Here is an 18,065-nt window from a genome sequence, read left to right as displayed (position 1 = left end):
ACAATATACCTCATACTTTTAAAAATAATATATATATACAACTCTAAACCATAAAACAACTAAATGTTAGATTGAAAAAGTTTATGCACCGCTTATTCAACACAGCTTCATCGTTGTCGTTTCCCCTCCTGCACGAAAAAAAAGGGTTTTGAAGTACAACACCTGTCAATCAACTAACTCCGCCTCTCTAGAACACAAACTTTGAGATTATAAAGGTAATGCAGAGAGCTGTTTTTGCAGATCAGAGAGGGGGCTCTGAAGTAGGGAAGAAAAAGTAATCTGGAAATCGGCGCCTATTTAAAACTGTGATTTATTATATATATTTTTATTTTTTAAATTATATATTTTTCGCACCGAAGATGTCTGCGGCTTTGGTGGCGCCATACTTCGACTTTAGCGAAGTCTTGAACAAGGTAAAAAAAAGAAAAACTTAAGATCTAAAAGTTTGTTTGCATTTTTAAAAACTTTTTAAAAATACTATACCTATTGATTTTACTTTTAACATCCTGCGTTTATTAGTTGATCACTTGCTTTCTTGTGTTTTGATTATATTAGTAACAAGCCAAGCTACGTACACTATTTTATTTTTATATACGCGTGCGGAAGCTTGCTAAAATTTTTTGCATCGCTGTATGTACAAAAGTATTTCAATTTTAGACAGTTCACGTAGTTTATTTTCTATACATTGTTGTAGATTATGTGGTTATAGAAAACCCGGTTTGCCCCCTACGTTTGTGGACCCTTTGCGTCATTCATGATTTAATTCGTGTGCAAGGGTTGTGAGTTTTGCATTTGCTTCTCCTTGTGGATTGTAACTTTTAAATCCATTGTACTTTTTTTCACGTGTAGTTGCATGTGAAAAAAGGGCACTTATGGTGTATAGGCTAGCTACTTTGACTGACCAGCTTGTGGTTTTCTTATATTTTTCAAAACCTGCTGCTTGTGTTTTTACAGTCTGAGGTTTTTAAGTGTGATCAAACACTTTTGTCATCAGCTTTCTATCAAAACATTGAAAATCTGACTTTAAAGGGGTTTCGAAGTTGTATGTTCCTTTTTATATAATAAACCATATTTCTATATTATATCCGCTTTTAGACCTGTAAAGTCAAGTAACTCGTACAGTTATGCTGCGATTTGTTACTAAAGTAAAATCCATGCATTACGATCTCATTTTCTTACTACTGAGTGTGACGTTTGGGGCAAGGAAATCAATTAAATGAATTTGCTAGACGTGATAAGGAAAAATAGTTTCAGACCAAGCTAATTTGGTATTGAAAGTCGCACTATAATTTGTTCTTTAAATGTTTAAATATAAAATGCGCAACAGACGCCCAAAAATCTTGCCAGGTTTAAATTCAGTCTGCTGCAAGCAGTCTTGTAGCGCTAACAACTGCTGGCAACCAATGAGTTGCTGCGAACACTGTACAGTTGCTCTACCGTGCTGTATGACAGTCAGACAGCCCCCTTCCAATCATGTCACTTCGCGTGTTTTTAAAAGTTGGCCTTGTATTGCATTTTAATATCCAGTTAACCACATTCTAGTATGTATTTTAATTTTAAAGAAAATTCAACATAATAGAAGTATGATTTACACATGTATTATTGTGCAAAGCAACTTCTGTATATCAATTTTTTTTTAAAGAAGCTTGGTGTTTCTAACTAGTAACAGTGAGCAATGTGTGGTAAGGCAATGGCAGGAGGTCGACCTGAGACACTCTGTTTGGTTGTTAGGAAAACCTGGAGTGGATTTTTATTTTTATTTGCATAAATGTAAAAGATACTGTAGTTTTAAAAGCACAGAGTTGATATAAAAAACACCACTTGTTAGGGTTACATTGGCAAGTTGTCAGCTTGTATATTGTCCGATCGCAAATGCAAACAATGTTCAAAGCGTGGAAAATGTGGTTTGCTCCAGCCAGCGATACCAGTATTGTATATGTTACTTATTTGTCAGAGGGTTTTGAGGGGGTTGTGCACCTACTCCTTAAGGGGTTGTGGAGTACGTGCTTATAATATGAAGAGAAAAGATCCAAAGCCATTTTCTTTTTTTTTTTTTTTTTTAGTACTACTAAAAACACATTCAGTTTTAGATAATATTACATATATTATTCAGTTCACAAGCTGCAAGTCATATGATAACTAATTACATTTGACACCTTATTTTGGAAATTTTACAATGCTTCTATCTTTATAATGCTCACACACAAATGTCACACACAAACAGTGGCCCAGATATGAAGAGAGGCCCCTATTGTTCAGGTCCATTGGGCTTGGCTCATGTGACTTCATTTGAGAAATATATAGATGAACACTGATAAGCGGATTTGTCCACTACAGTTCTAACTTCTAGTTAATAGACTGCATTAATAAAGTGCTTCAGTTCAGAAAGAATTATATATGTTGAACTGTCAAGATACTGTACAGTGTAAATTTAAAATAGTATACAAACATCAAATGTGTTACTTTCAGTTTCCACATATAGTTGGTTTTTCCATCGGTGCTTTAGATCAGGTTCCAGAATAGTATTTCTGAAATCGCATTACTGTTTAGAGCAAAATCGATCTTCTTATATCCCTGTTCACACGTATCAAAACATTTAATCTCCAAACTTGATATTGTGGACAGATGATGAGTTCACTTTGACCTGTCCACCACTGGGATTTCTTGCTGTCTTTTTCAGTCCAATTGATATACTTGGTTTTCTTCCTTTGTTGTATTGTTGGGTGCAAATACAGGGTTATTCACTATTTTATTTTTTTTCCATTCCAGAACAACAGGATGCTGAACTACAACAACAACATCCTCAGTGCCCCCCATCCCACATCTACCCCCTGCACTGGCACCAACCCCTCCATCTGCACCCCTAATGGGACCCTGCTGGACAGGAAGGCAGTGGGGACCCCCTCTACAGGGGTTTATCAACGGCGGCACTCTGTCACCGTACCCAACTCCAAGTTCAACCAGAACCAATTCGTGAACAGCCTAAAGACAGAGCCGTGCCTTACTGGTGGCGGCGGTGGCGGCAGCAACAAGGAGAACCGCTTCCGAGACCGCTCGTATTCCGAGACCGGGGAGAGGATGCTCCAAAAGCCTTGCAGCGGCAGCAACACGGGAGGGCAAGTTAATTCCAGCCGCTACAAGACGGAACTATGTAGACCCTTCGAGGAGAACGGCGCTTGCAAGTACGGGGACAAGTGCCAGTTTGCCCATGGCATCCATGAGCTACGCAGCCTGAGCCGCCACCCTAAGTACAAGACAGAACTCTGCCGCACTTTCCACACCATCGGGTTCTGCCCCTATGGGCCCCGCTGCCACTTCATCCACAATGCAGAGGAGCGCAGAGGCCCACCGCCCCAGTACCCCCTCTCACCCTCCAACAAGCTGGATCGGCCACGACTTCAGCACAGCTTCAGCTTCGCCGGGTTCCCAAGCTCCAGTGGGTTGCAGGACAGTCCCACCTCCGTCACCCCGCCGCCCGTGTTAAATGCAGACGACCTGCCTGAGTGGGCAAATAACCCCTTCACCTACTCCAGCCAGGAGCTGGCTACCCTCTTTGGGCCGAGCCTGAGTATCCCGGGCGACTCCTCTGCTCAGGCTCCACCATCACCCACCACCTTCATCTTCCGGGCCATGTCAGAGTCTCCCCAGATGTTTGAGGCTCCCCCCAGCCCGCCTGATTCGCTTTCCGACCAGGAGGGCTACCTGAGCAGCTCTGGAAGCATAAGCGGGTCTGAGTCCCCAGTTCTAGACACCAACAAACGTCTTCCAATCTTCAGCAGACTCTCTATCTCTGACGACTAAGCAGAAAGAAAAGAAAGCGGCACTGCCCTGTTTCACCCCTCCCTCCCTCCCGTTTACGAACTGAGACTTTTCTTTAGTTTTAAAGATAGAAAAGACTAGTGGTCAATGTTGAACAGTCCACTTGCCCGCTTTCTATCTCTGCTTCCTTTTTTGGGGGGGGGGGGGTGCTCGGTTACAAAAACTGACTCCACATGCCTTTACTGCCACAGGCTTTCCCATCCTGAGTGATGAGAACCGTGGGGGCTGAGCAGCTAGCTTTAGTCCCCTGCTAGATTATTTTAGAAAAAAGAATGAGCCCCACTTAAGTAGCGGGATGAAACCCTAACAAATAGAATGTTACTCCCTTTGCACCTTTTTAATTCCCTCTATAAAATAGTGCCAAAAATTCTTAGCCAGATGCATTTTGCTGTCAGTTTACAACGTGCGTTTTGGGGGGGGGGGGGGTTGTGATTTGTGTTAAGGCACCATGTGCCTTTTCTTTTTCTTGTTGACGTGTAGCAGCGCAGATGGTGCCTTAGTCAGTTTAAGCAATCTTGCACCATCTGCTGGCTACGTTCTGCCATTACCACTGTTCCCACATCTCCTGGACTGGCACGAGGGTATAAAGATGTGTGTGTGTCATTATATATATATATATAATCTGTTTAAAAAAAAAAAAGAAAACAAATCGAACAAACGAGTGGTTAATGCACGGGCTAGGGCAAGTGGAACACTGTTAACATTCAGCACTGTCTTGCAAGACATAGGTGAAACTGGCCTGTTGGGTAAGCAAAGTCTGCAGGAAGGACTTGAGACGGAGCAACAGGATTGGTTGGGAGTCAGCCGGGATAGCGAATCAGGACTTGTTTTGGTGCTACAGGCTTACCTACCCTCCCCCACCCACCCTATCCACAGACAACCCCTGTAGACATGTGATGCCTTAAAACTTCTAGCAGTTTTCTTTATAGCTGGTCAATAATTTGATGGGACTGGGATTTACAAGCTGGTCATCAGTTGTTTGACACTTTTTTTTCCCTTTTTTGGGGGGGGGTTGTTTTAAGCTGGGTAAAAAGTTTTCATTCCTGAGAGGAAGCTGTGTCAGCCCCTGTCCCTCTTTGCAGTTATAATTTGCTTTAAAGGTCTGCTCTATGTAGGTTACTCTGTAGAGCACTTGTGCCTTCTTGTTTTGCCTTTGGATTTTATAATTGTTGATTATTATTATTCTTTATTATTATTATTATTATTATTATTATTATTATTATTATTATTATTATTATTATTATTATTATTACTGTTATTAATGTTGTTTTTGGAAAAAACTTTCAAGAAGAGAAAATTTGCTCGGAGAGGAAAGTTTCGCTTGTCACTGCACAACGTTATATATAAAAAAAAAGCTTATTTAACTTATCAAAAAACGTATTTATTGCCGATCATATGCATTTTTTTTGTTAATTTTGTTTGTATTTATCGGGATAATGAAACAATAGAATATATTTTCTTTTATGTTAAATTATTATCTTCCGTATTAATCTAAAGGTTGTGAAGACTTTTTTTTCTTTTTTTTCACAGTTTAATATATTATACTACAATGACTTGTTTTTTGTAACTACACTTGTTTTTATTTTAAAATGAAACTTAATTTAAAAAATGAAAATGCAAGAACAATGCGTTTGATTATTTATTTTAGAATTGTTTCCCTTTTGTGGGTTGGACTGCAAATTCAGGATAATTGTTACTGTCTTGTTAATCCCTAACATGTCCTATTCCTTGTATTGCTAGCCTGTGTGGCCTTACCAGCCAAGTTCTTAGAATGTACAGACCCTGCTCTGGTGTGTAGATTGACTAGCCAGAATCAGTACTCTTCTCTCGTTTCCTAAACACAATGCCTTTTACAGAGGTCCAGAACTACACCCATTTGTTCTATGTGGGTGAAAGAGAAAAATCTAATTTTTGGCAGAACAAGTCAACTGGTTTCCTTCTGAATTGTTTCCTATGGTTTCAGCTGTGAAACAAATTATTTGAAAAACAGCAGCAGGCATTCTTTTTGAATCCAGGTGTTCTGCCATTTCCCAGTCAAGGATGGGTTAATCAGCTCTTATTCAACAATTCATCAAAGAAAGAAAAGTGTTTCAGCCCGTGTGGTGCTGTTCCAGATATCTGCGTCTTTTATTTATGGTTTTATTTGCCAAGGCTGTAATAACAAAAAAGGGATTTAAACAATCCGGTGTTTAGTTGAAAGGAAATCAGGAACAAGCAGAAACCAGTTGGTTTGACTGTTAATCTCAAAAAGCTTCATTAGTTTTAAAAAGGAAAATAATCAACCTGTTTGAAATGCTTCTAACTACTGTTTGGCCACAGAGAAATTGGGACACAGAGAGCTGCATTTTATTTGAAATGTTTTTTTTTTTTGTATTGCTGGAAACAGTTGTATCTAAAAGTTATAAAGAACTTGGTAGAATCTTTAGATGAACCTTTACATGTTGAAACATTTAAGATTGTTCTCATTTTAAGTACTTCTGTTTATTATGATTGGTGCCTGGTTCTACCACCCTGATTGGCACTTGTCTCGGACTACCTAAGGTAGCACAAGATTAGTGCTAATCGGGGCCTAGGAAACCAGTGTTCAATGGTTTTATAGAGGAAGTTCAGTTAAGAGGTTATGAAATTGCCCAAACAGGTTGATTTTTTTTTTTTTTTTTTTTTTTTGTAAATTTTATTTAATTTATTTATTTAAATAAATCATTTTTGGATCCCTCATTTTACAATGTAATAAAGTGCCTCTTTTTTTTAATACATTCCAGGTAGCGTGTGCGATTTCTACCTTTTTGTATCTAATTTTGTTAAACAAGAAATTCCTCGTTCTGATTTTCCTTGTATTTAAGAGTAAGAAAAATGAATAAAGGTGAACAGGACTGACACAAAGAAAGTAAACTGTTGAATGTATTTCTCAGCTTTTGCTGTTCACTACAGTTTTTTCTATATGTGTGTTTATATACGAGTTTTTTGTAACGACTGATTGCAGTTTAAACCAATAAACCCCATATTTTTCAAAAAAAGAACAAATATTGATCTTGTGTGTCTTTTATATTATACACATAACACTGATGTTGAGTGGGTGGCTCATTTGTTGAATTTACAGTACGCACACATTCAATCTCTTTTGGCTTCTACAGTGGTGACAACTGCAACTGGTATTGCATGGAATGACAATTTAGGAACTTACATTTTGAGGGGTAAAATGAATAATACACATCTTGCCCAGTTCTGCATTAGTAGTGAATAGATAAAATTTTGGGGTACCTAAAGGATTGCTGTTGTACTTTAGGTGTTCGCTGATTCCAGAAATAAAAATGATCTTAGGTGTGGTTAAACTGGAGGGTAGTTTAGTTCTGCCTGTGGATCATTCTCAGGGTCACATTCCTGCTGTGTTTGTGTTTAGTTGTGTTGGTTGATCAAACACAAATTCAGCTGAACCAAATAGATACTGTCACTGTATATCAAAACAACTGAAGAGGCTGCATGAGGCTGGCACACCCACATTGCTACCTTGTTAACCGGTCCAGTACAGTAACTAAGCTTTAATCCCTTTTATGTTAAACTGTGTTTCTATTCCTGCCCTAAATCCCCAGGCTCTTGCATATCATGTAGGGAGGTAATAGTGTTAACAGTCTATTTAGAACAGATACACTTTTGCATGCTTGCGTGCCTGAAGTCTTGCCCAGTTATTCCTATTACCAAAGATGGGACCCTGGAAAGAAAGGAGTATGCGTCTAAAGTTGTCTTCAATATTCCACTCGGCACGCGATGGTGTGTGTCTGTGAAGGGCTTAAATGCATTAGAAAAAGGCTTTTGATTTCCTTTGAATAATCAATTCATTAGAAATAGAAGTTACACTAAGGGCAAGGAGTAACATCCCATGGTTTTTTGTTCTATAAGGATTTCGTAAAAAAAAAAAAATCTGTAAAGGTCACATTTGTTTCAGTATTATTTTAAAATGTTATATAAAATAGCAAAACCAGTTTTGCAAGTGTTTCAAGGCCCTGTATGCATGGATAGCTGGAATATTTTAGTAGTTTGTCAGATTTTGAAGGCTATGTTAAGTCTAGTTATACAGGATTATTACGCTGGTAAATGCATTGGACCTCCAAATGCTTTACGAGTCCAGCCTCCACTGTTTAAATGTGTGAGAGATTACAGCGTTCTTTTGAAGTATGTTTTCTTTATGGCCATTTTATCACCTTTGATGCTGCAGGGCACCTATGGGATAGAGCAGCTTTTTGTTTCCTCCACAGGTCATTGAGTCTAAACTCCTCCTGTCATGCTACCTTGTTGATATGGTGCAGGTGGGGGGTGCAGTGTTTTGTGCTGCATGATGTTCTGTGCAGTTCATGCTTTGTGATTTGTACAACTCTTTCATGGTTCCAAATGCCCCTGCAAACCGTGAACATACAGGCATTGGGCAAAACAATCATGCAAGTTACAGTCAGCAGTAGGGTGGAGATAGTCACTGATAAGACAAGTCTGTAAGGTGTTTAAACAATTCGGTCATCATGATTACCACCTCAAATCTCCAGTTTAGCACAGAGAGCCAGTAATTTGGATACTGAAGCACCTACTATAAAGTACGATGGCTTGTCTCACCAATATGGACTAAAAGTGATTTCAAAGATAGATGCAGCTTACATTGCTGAACACAGGAAATAGATTTTTTAACATGTAAACAGTGATGTGAAGGACAGTCCATTTATGTTAAACTGTGTGGTACATTCTGTGCCTGTTCCTAAATCTGCATCACAGATTAAATGCAGTCAGTTGATCACACAGTGTTAAGACTGTTAGCTGTTCGTTTTTCGTTTGCTCTACGTTTGTTTTTGTTAATGTTTTTTTTTTTTAATTAAATACTTTCCCTCCAAATTGAGCAGTTCTTAAAGCGCACTGCTTTCCTGCCCTAAAATATCTGTTATGCAACACTGCAATGTAGCAGTACAATACAGCTTGAATTTTGTTGAAAACTTGAGGATTCATTTTAAATGAGTAGCAATGTTTTGGCCTATCTTAAGTTAGTTACCCAAAACGGTGCGTTACAGTTACTATACGTAGTAAAAACACATTTTATAAAGGGAAAATGAATATACTATCCTGGAAACAACTTGGATGTATATGGCAAATGTAATACTGGAGTAACTGATATAGACCCGAGTTAACAGATTTAATGGCTTTTTGGTTTTGGTTTGTTTCAGATGTTTGTGCTTTAACTTGCTCTTCTGAAATGGACTTACAAGGTGTTGGAAAAAGGCACAGCCTGGGAAATTTCTAAGCTTGGAGGTGGTAGTATTAAAAAATATGTATTTAAAAACAGTTGAAGTTCAAATCAAAAGAAAGTAAAGCCACAAACCATTAGAAGTCTGAGTGGACTGCTAATTCACCCCCCCCCCCCCCCCCAAAAAAAGCAGCAATTAGTCAGCCTAAACCTTGTCACACTCCAACGTTGCATGACTGCAGGGCAAACTCCAGACAGCATTTGGCACGTTTAAACTGCCCTGGCACGAGTCTAATGCTTTATCACTTGACTCTGTTTTCTATTACAAACAACACTACACTTACATATCAATTCATTAGAAATAGAAGTTACACTAAGGGCAAGGAGTAACATCCCATGGTTTTTTGTTCTATAAAGATATCGTAAAAAAAAAAAAAAAATCTGTAAAGGTCACATTTGTTTCAGTATTATTTTAAAATGTTATATAAAATAGCAAAACCAGTTTTGCAAGTGTTTCAGGGCAAACTCCAGACAGCATTTGGCACGTTTAAACTGCCCTGGCACGAGTCTAATGCTTTATCACTTGACTCTGTTTTCTATTACAAACAACACTACATTTACATATACAGGTATATGCATATTCATTCTCATTCTCTCATTCTCTCATTCTCTCTCTCTCTCTCTCTCTCCTGTGCCTATAGGTAAAGTCTACGCCCCCTTTCAAAATGTTCACATTTTGTTCCCTTTATCCTGGAATTAAAATGCATTAAAATAGTTTTGTTTTCATTTATCTACACATCCTACCCCACAACTTCCAAGTGAAAAAATATTCTAGAAATTTGTAGAAAATTAATTAAAAATAAAAACTGAAATAGCTTGGTTGGATAAGTTTCCACCCCCCTTGTAATAGCAATCCTAAATTAGCTCAGGTGTAACCAATCACCTTCAAAATCACACACCAAGTTAAGTGGCCTCCACCTGTGTTAAATTGTAGTGATTCACATGATTTCAGGATAAATTCAGCAGTTCCTGTAGGTTCCTCTGCTGGGTAGTGCATTTGAAAGCAAAGACTCAACCATGAGCACCAAGGCGCTTTCAAAAGAACTCCGGGACAAAGTTGTTGAAAGGCACAGATAAGGGGATAGGTATAAAAAAATATCAAAGGCCTTGAATATCCCTTGGAGCACGGTCAAGATGATTATTAAGAAGTGGAAGGTGTATGGCACCACCAAGACCCTGCCTAGATCAGGCCGTTCCTCCAAACTGGATGACCGAGCAAGAAGGAGACTGATCAGAGAGGCTACCAAGAGGCCAACAGGCTTTTATGGCCAAGACTGGTCAAAGTGTGCATGTGACAACAATATCCCAAACACTCCACAAATCTGGCCTGTATGGTAGGGTGGCAAGAAGGAAGCCATTACTCAAGAAAGCCCACCTTGAATCCCGTTTGAAGTATGCAAAAAAACACTCAGGAGATTCTGTAGCCATGTGGCAAAAAGTTTTGTGGTCTGACGAAACTAAAACGGAACTTTTTGGCCTAAATGCAAAGCATTATGTTTGGCGCAAACCCAACACAGCACATCACCCAAAGAACACCATCCCTACTGTGAAGCATGGTGGTCGCAGCATCATGTTATGGGGATGTTTCTCATCGGCAGGGACTGTGGCACTTGTCAGGATAGAAGGGAAAATGAATGGAGCAAAGTACAGAGAAGTCTGTGAGGAAAACCTGCTGCCCTGCGCAAGAAAGCTGAGACTGGGACGGAAGTTCACCGTTCAGCATGACAACGACCCAAAACATACAGCCAAAGCTACACTGGAGTGGCTAAGGGACAAAAAGGTAAATGTCCTTGAGTGGCCCAATCAGAGCCCCAACCTAAATCCAATCGAAAATTTATGGCATGACTTGAAGATTGCTGTCCATCAACGCTCCCCAAGGAACTTGACAGAGCTTGAACAGTTTTGTAAAGAAGAATGGTCAAATATTGCCAAATCTAGGTGTGCAAAATTGGTAGAGACCTATCCCAACAGACTCACTGCTGTAATTGCTGCCAAAGGTGCTTCCACCAAGTATTAACTCAGGGGGTGGAGACTTATCCAATTATGATCTTTCAGTTTTGTATTTTTAATATATAACTTTTTTTCCCTTAACAGTGTGGAGTATGGTGTGTAGATATATATAGTTTGAATTGTTCTCTTTCGTCTTGGCCACATGCAATACAATTGCCACCTCTTGTGTTGTGTGTTTTATTTATTTTGCAGACAGGAATACTGGACTGCAGTGTCAGCCTATTCACACTTGGAGGAAATCATTTTACTGCCTGCCTTGGAGCTGCTTGTGTGTGCATGTTAATATTTTTTCTATTCATGGAGGCCCTTTCTGAAACCAGCCAATGGTTAAAAAACACAAACTTGGTGAAGTTTGATCCCAGACTAATGACTAACTCACGATAATAATCTGATATGAAGAAAAAGACTGAGGCTGGCTGGCTGCCTGCACTGTGGTCGGAAATCCGACTTGGTGAGAAGAAAGTAGCGTATTGTTATTTTTTTATTTGGTGATGACTTTAACACTCATGAAAGGTGCTGGATTGACATTAAATTCCACAATTAATTCATAGACCAGGTAAGGAAGAACAATGGCAGCACAAGCACCGATTCACTGCCTTGGATCCTGTTAGGAAAGAGGATTTCAGTTTCTTTTTACGTCCAGTCTTTAGTCAGAGAGACAATACACTGAAGAAATCTGTGTGATGTTTTTCATGACGCAGACTCCTGTCCAATAGGAATATTTGAAGGAGTCTGTTTTTATTTCATGTATTAAATATTTTACCATGGAAGCTCATTCAGATGAACATGTATTTTCCAACGGTTCCCCATGGGAACAGCGTGACACTATTAGTTTAAAAACTTTACAATAATCAAACATTACAGACAAACAGACAAAACATACACAATTATCAAAAACAACTGCACTCATGTAATTCCTCACAATAATTTGAACCTCTGGAGTTCTTTATTTCAACATGGCAGTGAATTCCAGGAAAAAGCAGCTCAAAAGTTATGTAAACCACATCAGCAGAATATTGTATATTTAATATTACTTTGACCACAAACTCACTATCTGACATGGACTTGTGTTGCAGTTTAAGGTTTACACCAATTTTTAGGGTTAGTTTGAAAGGAGGTTGAAGTCAACTGTATATACAGTATGCATTACCCTGGTATCTACAGTAATGGTATCATCTGCATAGAAACTCTTTACTCTGTTTATAATGGTCTTGTATTAAGATCTGTCACTGTTATGATCATCCCCGCCAAAATTAATTTCACATAGACACTGGTTTCCAGAGAGGAAAACGCCTCATATTCCGTTGACATTCCACTCACATTTTAGCAGAAAAGTGTACCCAACACTTCTCAGTATTTGTCTCTTTCAATACACATAGCTTATCCAGTCCACTGGTTAAAAGAAAACAACCTTCAGATTATTGTGTTGGGTTTTGACTAACTTCTGTATTATTCTGATGTGTATTGTCTAATTTGTGTATTATATTTCAACTAAACTATAACTAAAGACGGTATAAGTAGCTGTGGAATCTGCAGTTGTTCCGTATCTTCTGGCAGCAGTATTACATTAGGTTGGTGTTATCAGGTGTTGAATTGCATAATATGTGTTAGTTCTTTGCACATGCTTTTTATTACATTTACTTTGAAGTCATAATTGCAATGATATGGCTAGAGGTTGCAAGGTACTGTCAGGGCAGCAGTGTGGAGTAGTGGTTAGGGCTCTGGACTCTTGACCGGAGGGTCATGGGTTCAATCCCCGGTCGGGGACACTGCTGTTGTACCCTTGAGCAACTGTATAAATGGGTAATTGTATGTAAAAATAATGTGATATCTTGTAACAATTGTAAGTTGCCCTGGATAAGGGCGTCTGCTAAGAAATAAATAATAATAATACAATATATTGCACTCTTTATTTTCGTTATATATATTCATAGTTTATCCTGAAAAATCTTGACAGCGCATCTACAGGATCAACAGCTTTTGCAGTACTAGGTGGCCCCACATTTACCTTGATATAAAAAATTTAGTAACATACTTGTTTTAAAATAGACGCTCTTAATTCACTTTGTGTTGCACCTGTCTCCAAATGCAATTATTAGCCATCAGTGAAGTAGAAAGCACTGTATTTAGCAGTGTTTATTGTGCTGGAGTTATAATTTAGGGGTAGAGGGTTGCTGCTCCCTTTGTCTTTTCAACTGAATTCTTTTGACTTATCCCCTAAAACCCGGTGATGTGTTTGTTTCAGTCATGTTTTCATTTACAATGGTTCCTTAAAAAGTCACACAACATGCTGTTCACGTGAAACAGAAAGGCTGCTTCCTGTTTTAAATGTTAAAATTCGGGAAGTGATTTGAGATTGGATGGGGGTTGCTAATTTATTGGTGACTTTTTATATGCATTGTTTTTTTTTTGTGTAACTTCTGTTAAAGGGCTACAACTATGTTTTTGAATGTGTAAGTACTTAAGATATATACCAATTTGACATATTTTACAGTGTCATAGCTCCATCCAAAATAATGCCTTGAGTTCAGATGTATATTTGCAAATATGAATGAGGGGTTGGGTTAAATATCAGCATTGTCTGTTATTTGCAACTGCCTTGCGAGTACATACAGCAAAAGCGCCTGGAGACTTAGCTTGTGTCTGCTGTAATAATAATCTTTCCCCTAGGTCTTCAAATCAGGTAAAGTTTCCTTTTTTGTCTCATGTCTAACACTCTGAAATAAGTTCCCCTGCCCATCCACATAAGCAAGGAAAAACTGAGCAATGTAAACATTTTAAAATAAAAAAATATATTAAAATGATGAAGTACGAAAATCAGCACATGGGCAAATATTCTGTTCTCAGACTATCCTGAAAAAGGCAAGATAAATCTATCCTTACTAAACCCAGAACATTAGGGACTGATGGCGACAGAATATAGATGGATCAAGTGCGGATTACTCTGCTAAAGGTCTCAAAATGTCTAAGGAATGAGGCTTTTGTCATCTACAGTATGGTTTTCAGCAGTATGAAATTTGGGTTTTCCTTTTTTCTATTACAACAGACACCTCATGACCTTACAAGTATCCTTTCACAGCTGAACTCAACCCATGACCTTCCGAACTACTGAATCGGTTGTTTACTTAAAAAATAGCAAAATCCCTTTCCGTTCTTTCACAGACTAACAAGGGATTTCAATCTTCTTTCCGTTAACCCTGTTCTGTTCTTGAGATCACTGTGTGCTGTAGAAAGGGCCCAAATAAGCCCTTTGTCCCTTTAGCTTCTCTTTGCCTTTATCACATACTGAATTCAAGATCTTCAGCGGGAACCAAATCTTTTTTTTTTAAGTCCTGGATATCTCTGTTTCATTTCTTTTACATTGTGCAACATTAAGCAACATTTTAGAAATTCCAAATCTGTGGAACAGTTAAAAAGTAGTGGAGGTTGAGGGAGCTTTCATTTAAAATTGAGTTTGTGCCTTTAAATCAAAAGGGGGAAAAAACCGTTCCTACAGCCAGCATACTGTGCATTAAGCAATGTGCGAGTCGACTTTGTTTTCATATCAGCTTTTGTTTGAGAAAGGGGAGAGTAAATACAGAAATATGCTCACGTTGCTCATTCCCTTATCAGTTGCAGCAGCTGAAAGTTAATCAGAATGATTCCTGCAGAACATGCCAGGAACGCTCAGAATATAGTTTATGTCGTTTGTAGCAGAAGTGTGTGAGCACGTACAGTATAGCAGTCATGTTAAAAGATATACATTAGTACAGACAACAGTCTAATGGGTCTTACTACAACAGCAGTTAGAATCGTATGACCTCACTCTACTTCTTTACAATAAAAAGGCAGACCGCATAGTAGGAAACACGGCAGCTAACTGTACCTTGGGTATGAATCCACCTAACTCTCAGTCATTTAAAATACTTTCACCACCTCACCTACTGTATATCTCCGAAAGACAGAAATACCCAAAATTCAATAAGCTCTGGCCTTGCTCTGAAGCGCTTGGTTCCACAAAGCAGCTGCTGATTGGCTGTAGGACTAGCTGCTTCTACTGCTAATATCAGTTATTGGGGTGTCCTGACATTTAGATCTGTTGTCAAGCGCTAAACCAAAAAGGCCATTTAACAAAGCTGCTGAAGGCTGCCCATTTTTTAAACATACATTTCCTTTGTCTCATTTCATAGTACATGTATCTTTCCCAGTATGTGGGTGTGTAGATTACAGGAAGTAAGGTTGTTAAATCATGTGGAAAGCCAAGGCAATTATTTGCGGTGTTGTACAGTACTATAGGGTTTTAATATACTGTGGTTTGAACATTATTTTAATGGTGGTCAAGAATCACAATATGTTGCTGTAGTAAGTTGCTTAGAGGTATATTAATAGGGTTCAAGTAAAACTCTATTTACCCAATATAGGAGAGTGTTTTGTACCAGAACCTTTTAAATAAAAGTAGACTGTGTTCATACTTATAAGCCAAGAACAACTTAAAGACAAAAACAAAAATGCAGCTTTTTCTGAGACTACTTGCAATTCCTAGTCCTCACAGATATACAACTGTTCTCTGGCAGTTCGGCTCACTTGTGTCGTGCTGCATTCTATGCAATACTTAATTCACTACAATATGTACCACAATTAGATGTTGCCATAGATCTGGGACACAACAAGGATGCTGTACTTTTTTTATTGAATCTGCTATAACCTCAATTGGAAACACATGGTTATGGGTGACTACAGCACAGATTCAGGGATAGTGACTGTCTTATCACAAGGTGAGGACTGCAGGGTTCAATGCCAGTGCAGAGAGAGATTTGAGTAAGCTGCACCAAACTCTTGGCACACAGCATTCTCCTGTGGAGGAAAAACAGAGACGTGGCTGGACTTTACCAAAAGCTGAAAGATGTGGTTTACGAATAATCAGAACTAAAAATCCAGTTTGGCCTGTGTCTCACTGTGTGAAATGTGGAATTCTTGTGCCTCAGTTCTACTCAGCTGTAAAACTGAACAGAAACCCCCACTGGAAATGAAATGCTGCAGCTCAGTTTTCAACAGGGAAAATTATTTCTCAATAAAGAATGCTTACTTGCTGGTTGTAAATCAAGCTGCCAAGGGCAGTTCTGATTTTTAAACCACTCATCTGTTTCTCATTTTTGGACTTTCAGAATACATTTCTATTTCTTTTAAAATTGCCGTATAATTTCGCTGTCATTTCCTTTAAGAAAAGCTCCTTTTTCCCCCGTCCGGCCTTTGGACTGGTTACTATGGTGACAAGTTGACTTAGCATGGGTTACATTGGCATATTTTTTGGAATGCCAAAATTAAAGACAAAATCTAATATTTATTTATTAAGAAAGTAGGTCATGTACCAGATTTTATAGCTGAAATTATCCAAGTTGTTTTCTATCCAGGAGGGAACAGAGTCCAATCTGATTCATGTTAGTTACTTAGTGCCTTAAGGAACTGAAAAGGGAGTCTATTCAATGTAGCTAATCAACAGCAGGTCTAAATACTATTGAAATAATTTAAAAAGGGCGTACTGAATAGACACATGCTATTAGAAGTTAATCATAACCATAAAAAGTATATTTTCATTCTCTAAACAGTTGTGCTATTAAGATATGTTTCTGTTTAAATATAATCTAATAGGGTCTTTTAAATTGATCTTAACAGCGGTGGATCTAAATATATCACTTAAATAATTTGACTATGAACTTTCATATTTTTAAATATATTTTTTTACAGACAAATAAACTAAAGAGACACAATTATTTAAACAGTGGCTGTACTTAGATCTGCCACCCTTTAGGTGAACTGAGAATACCCCAAACAGAACTGAGGAATGTTTCCATACAATTGAAGAACGAAGAATGAGTGGGCTACATTTGACCACATTTCTTTATTTAATGCTCAACAACTTCTTTTCTTGATTTTTTGTTTATTTAATGCATACAGATTAGCGACATTGGGACATATTTTAATTGCTTTTACTGATCTGTAGTTAATGCTCAAGAGACCTTGAATTATAGGGCTTATTGAAGTTGCTTGGTTCTAGTTTAATAAAATTAATAGGTGTTTGAAACAAGCTTTGGAAATACTATATGTATGGTATATTTTTTTCTGCAGTGGGAAATCACAAAAAAATAAAAGGCAGCTAGAATTTTTGTTTACAGTATCATCTCATTCGCTGCCCAAGAGTTCCAAGACGTTCTCCCATCCAAGTACTGACCAGGCCCAACACTGTTCAGCTTCTGTGACATGACAACTTCAAAAGCCAGAATCGAGACACTGGAGACAGTCAAAAGTAGCACAACATAAGGTCACAGATTTCTACATGATCTTCAGACACATATGGTGCATAAGAGAGACTAGGACTGGTGTTTAGGGAAGAACCTGGACATAGTTCCTCTTTCACTATCCTAGCATGCTTTACTGTCATGCTTTTATGCTGTCATTTTCTACACATTGTCAAAGGTGAGTACTAACTGCTACCTTGGCTAAAATTTAACCAAGTTAATTTACTTTTCCACCATGGTGTGGTACAAAGTCTCCTCAAAACAAGCATGTAAGCCTAAAGCACAACCCTGAACAAATACATTGAAATAGTTGATTCATCTCAATGACGTGTGATTTTACGCTTTATAGCAAGTCTTGGTCATACACTGAAGTGCAATGGCAGTCTTAATGAGATATGCATGCTGGATGCAGTTTTGCATACATGGGGTTTATTGCTTTATGCAGTCTAGAAAACTCACAACAGTTTCAATTTAAAAGTATATAAACAAACCTTCCTGTACTCATAGCCTGCGTTTTGTCAACTTTCCCTTTTTAGGATTTACTCAATATGTACAGTGCGTTAGGATACAGTATATAAATTGATACAGGTATGGAACAGAATATACAATAAATGGGAGTCTTTGTGAACAATAACAAAGCATTCCCATGGGCATAATATAAGAGGACATTTCAGATAGTT

The 18,065-nt window shown here is 38.2% G+C and overlaps 1 protein-coding gene across 1 annotated transcript; it reads left to right on the top strand.

Annotated features, from left to right (window-relative positions):
• The first annotated feature begins 219 nt into the window (after positions 1-219).
• On the top strand, positions 220-6,843 carry LOC117423886 (mRNA decay activator protein ZFP36L1-like). Its single transcript, XM_034039996.3, has 2 exons — positions 220-413; positions 2,770-6,843. The coding sequence occupies exons 1-2, from the start codon at positions 360-362 to the stop codon at positions 3,799-3,801; spliced, it is 1,086 nt and encodes a 361-aa protein (XP_033895887.2). The 5' UTR covers positions 220-359; the 3' UTR covers positions 3,802-6,843.
• The last annotated feature ends 11,222 nt before the right edge of the window (positions 6,844-18,065 follow it).

The sequence above is a fragment of the Acipenser ruthenus genome, chromosome 18 (genome assembly GCF_902713425.1).
Source record: "Acipenser ruthenus chromosome 18, fAciRut3.2 maternal haplotype, whole genome shotgun sequence".
Taxonomy (NCBI): domain Eukaryota; kingdom Metazoa; phylum Chordata; class Actinopteri; order Acipenseriformes; family Acipenseridae; genus Acipenser; species Acipenser ruthenus.
The sequence above is the reverse complement of the archived record's forward strand: the minus strand, read 5'-3'. Positions and strand labels throughout refer to the sequence as shown.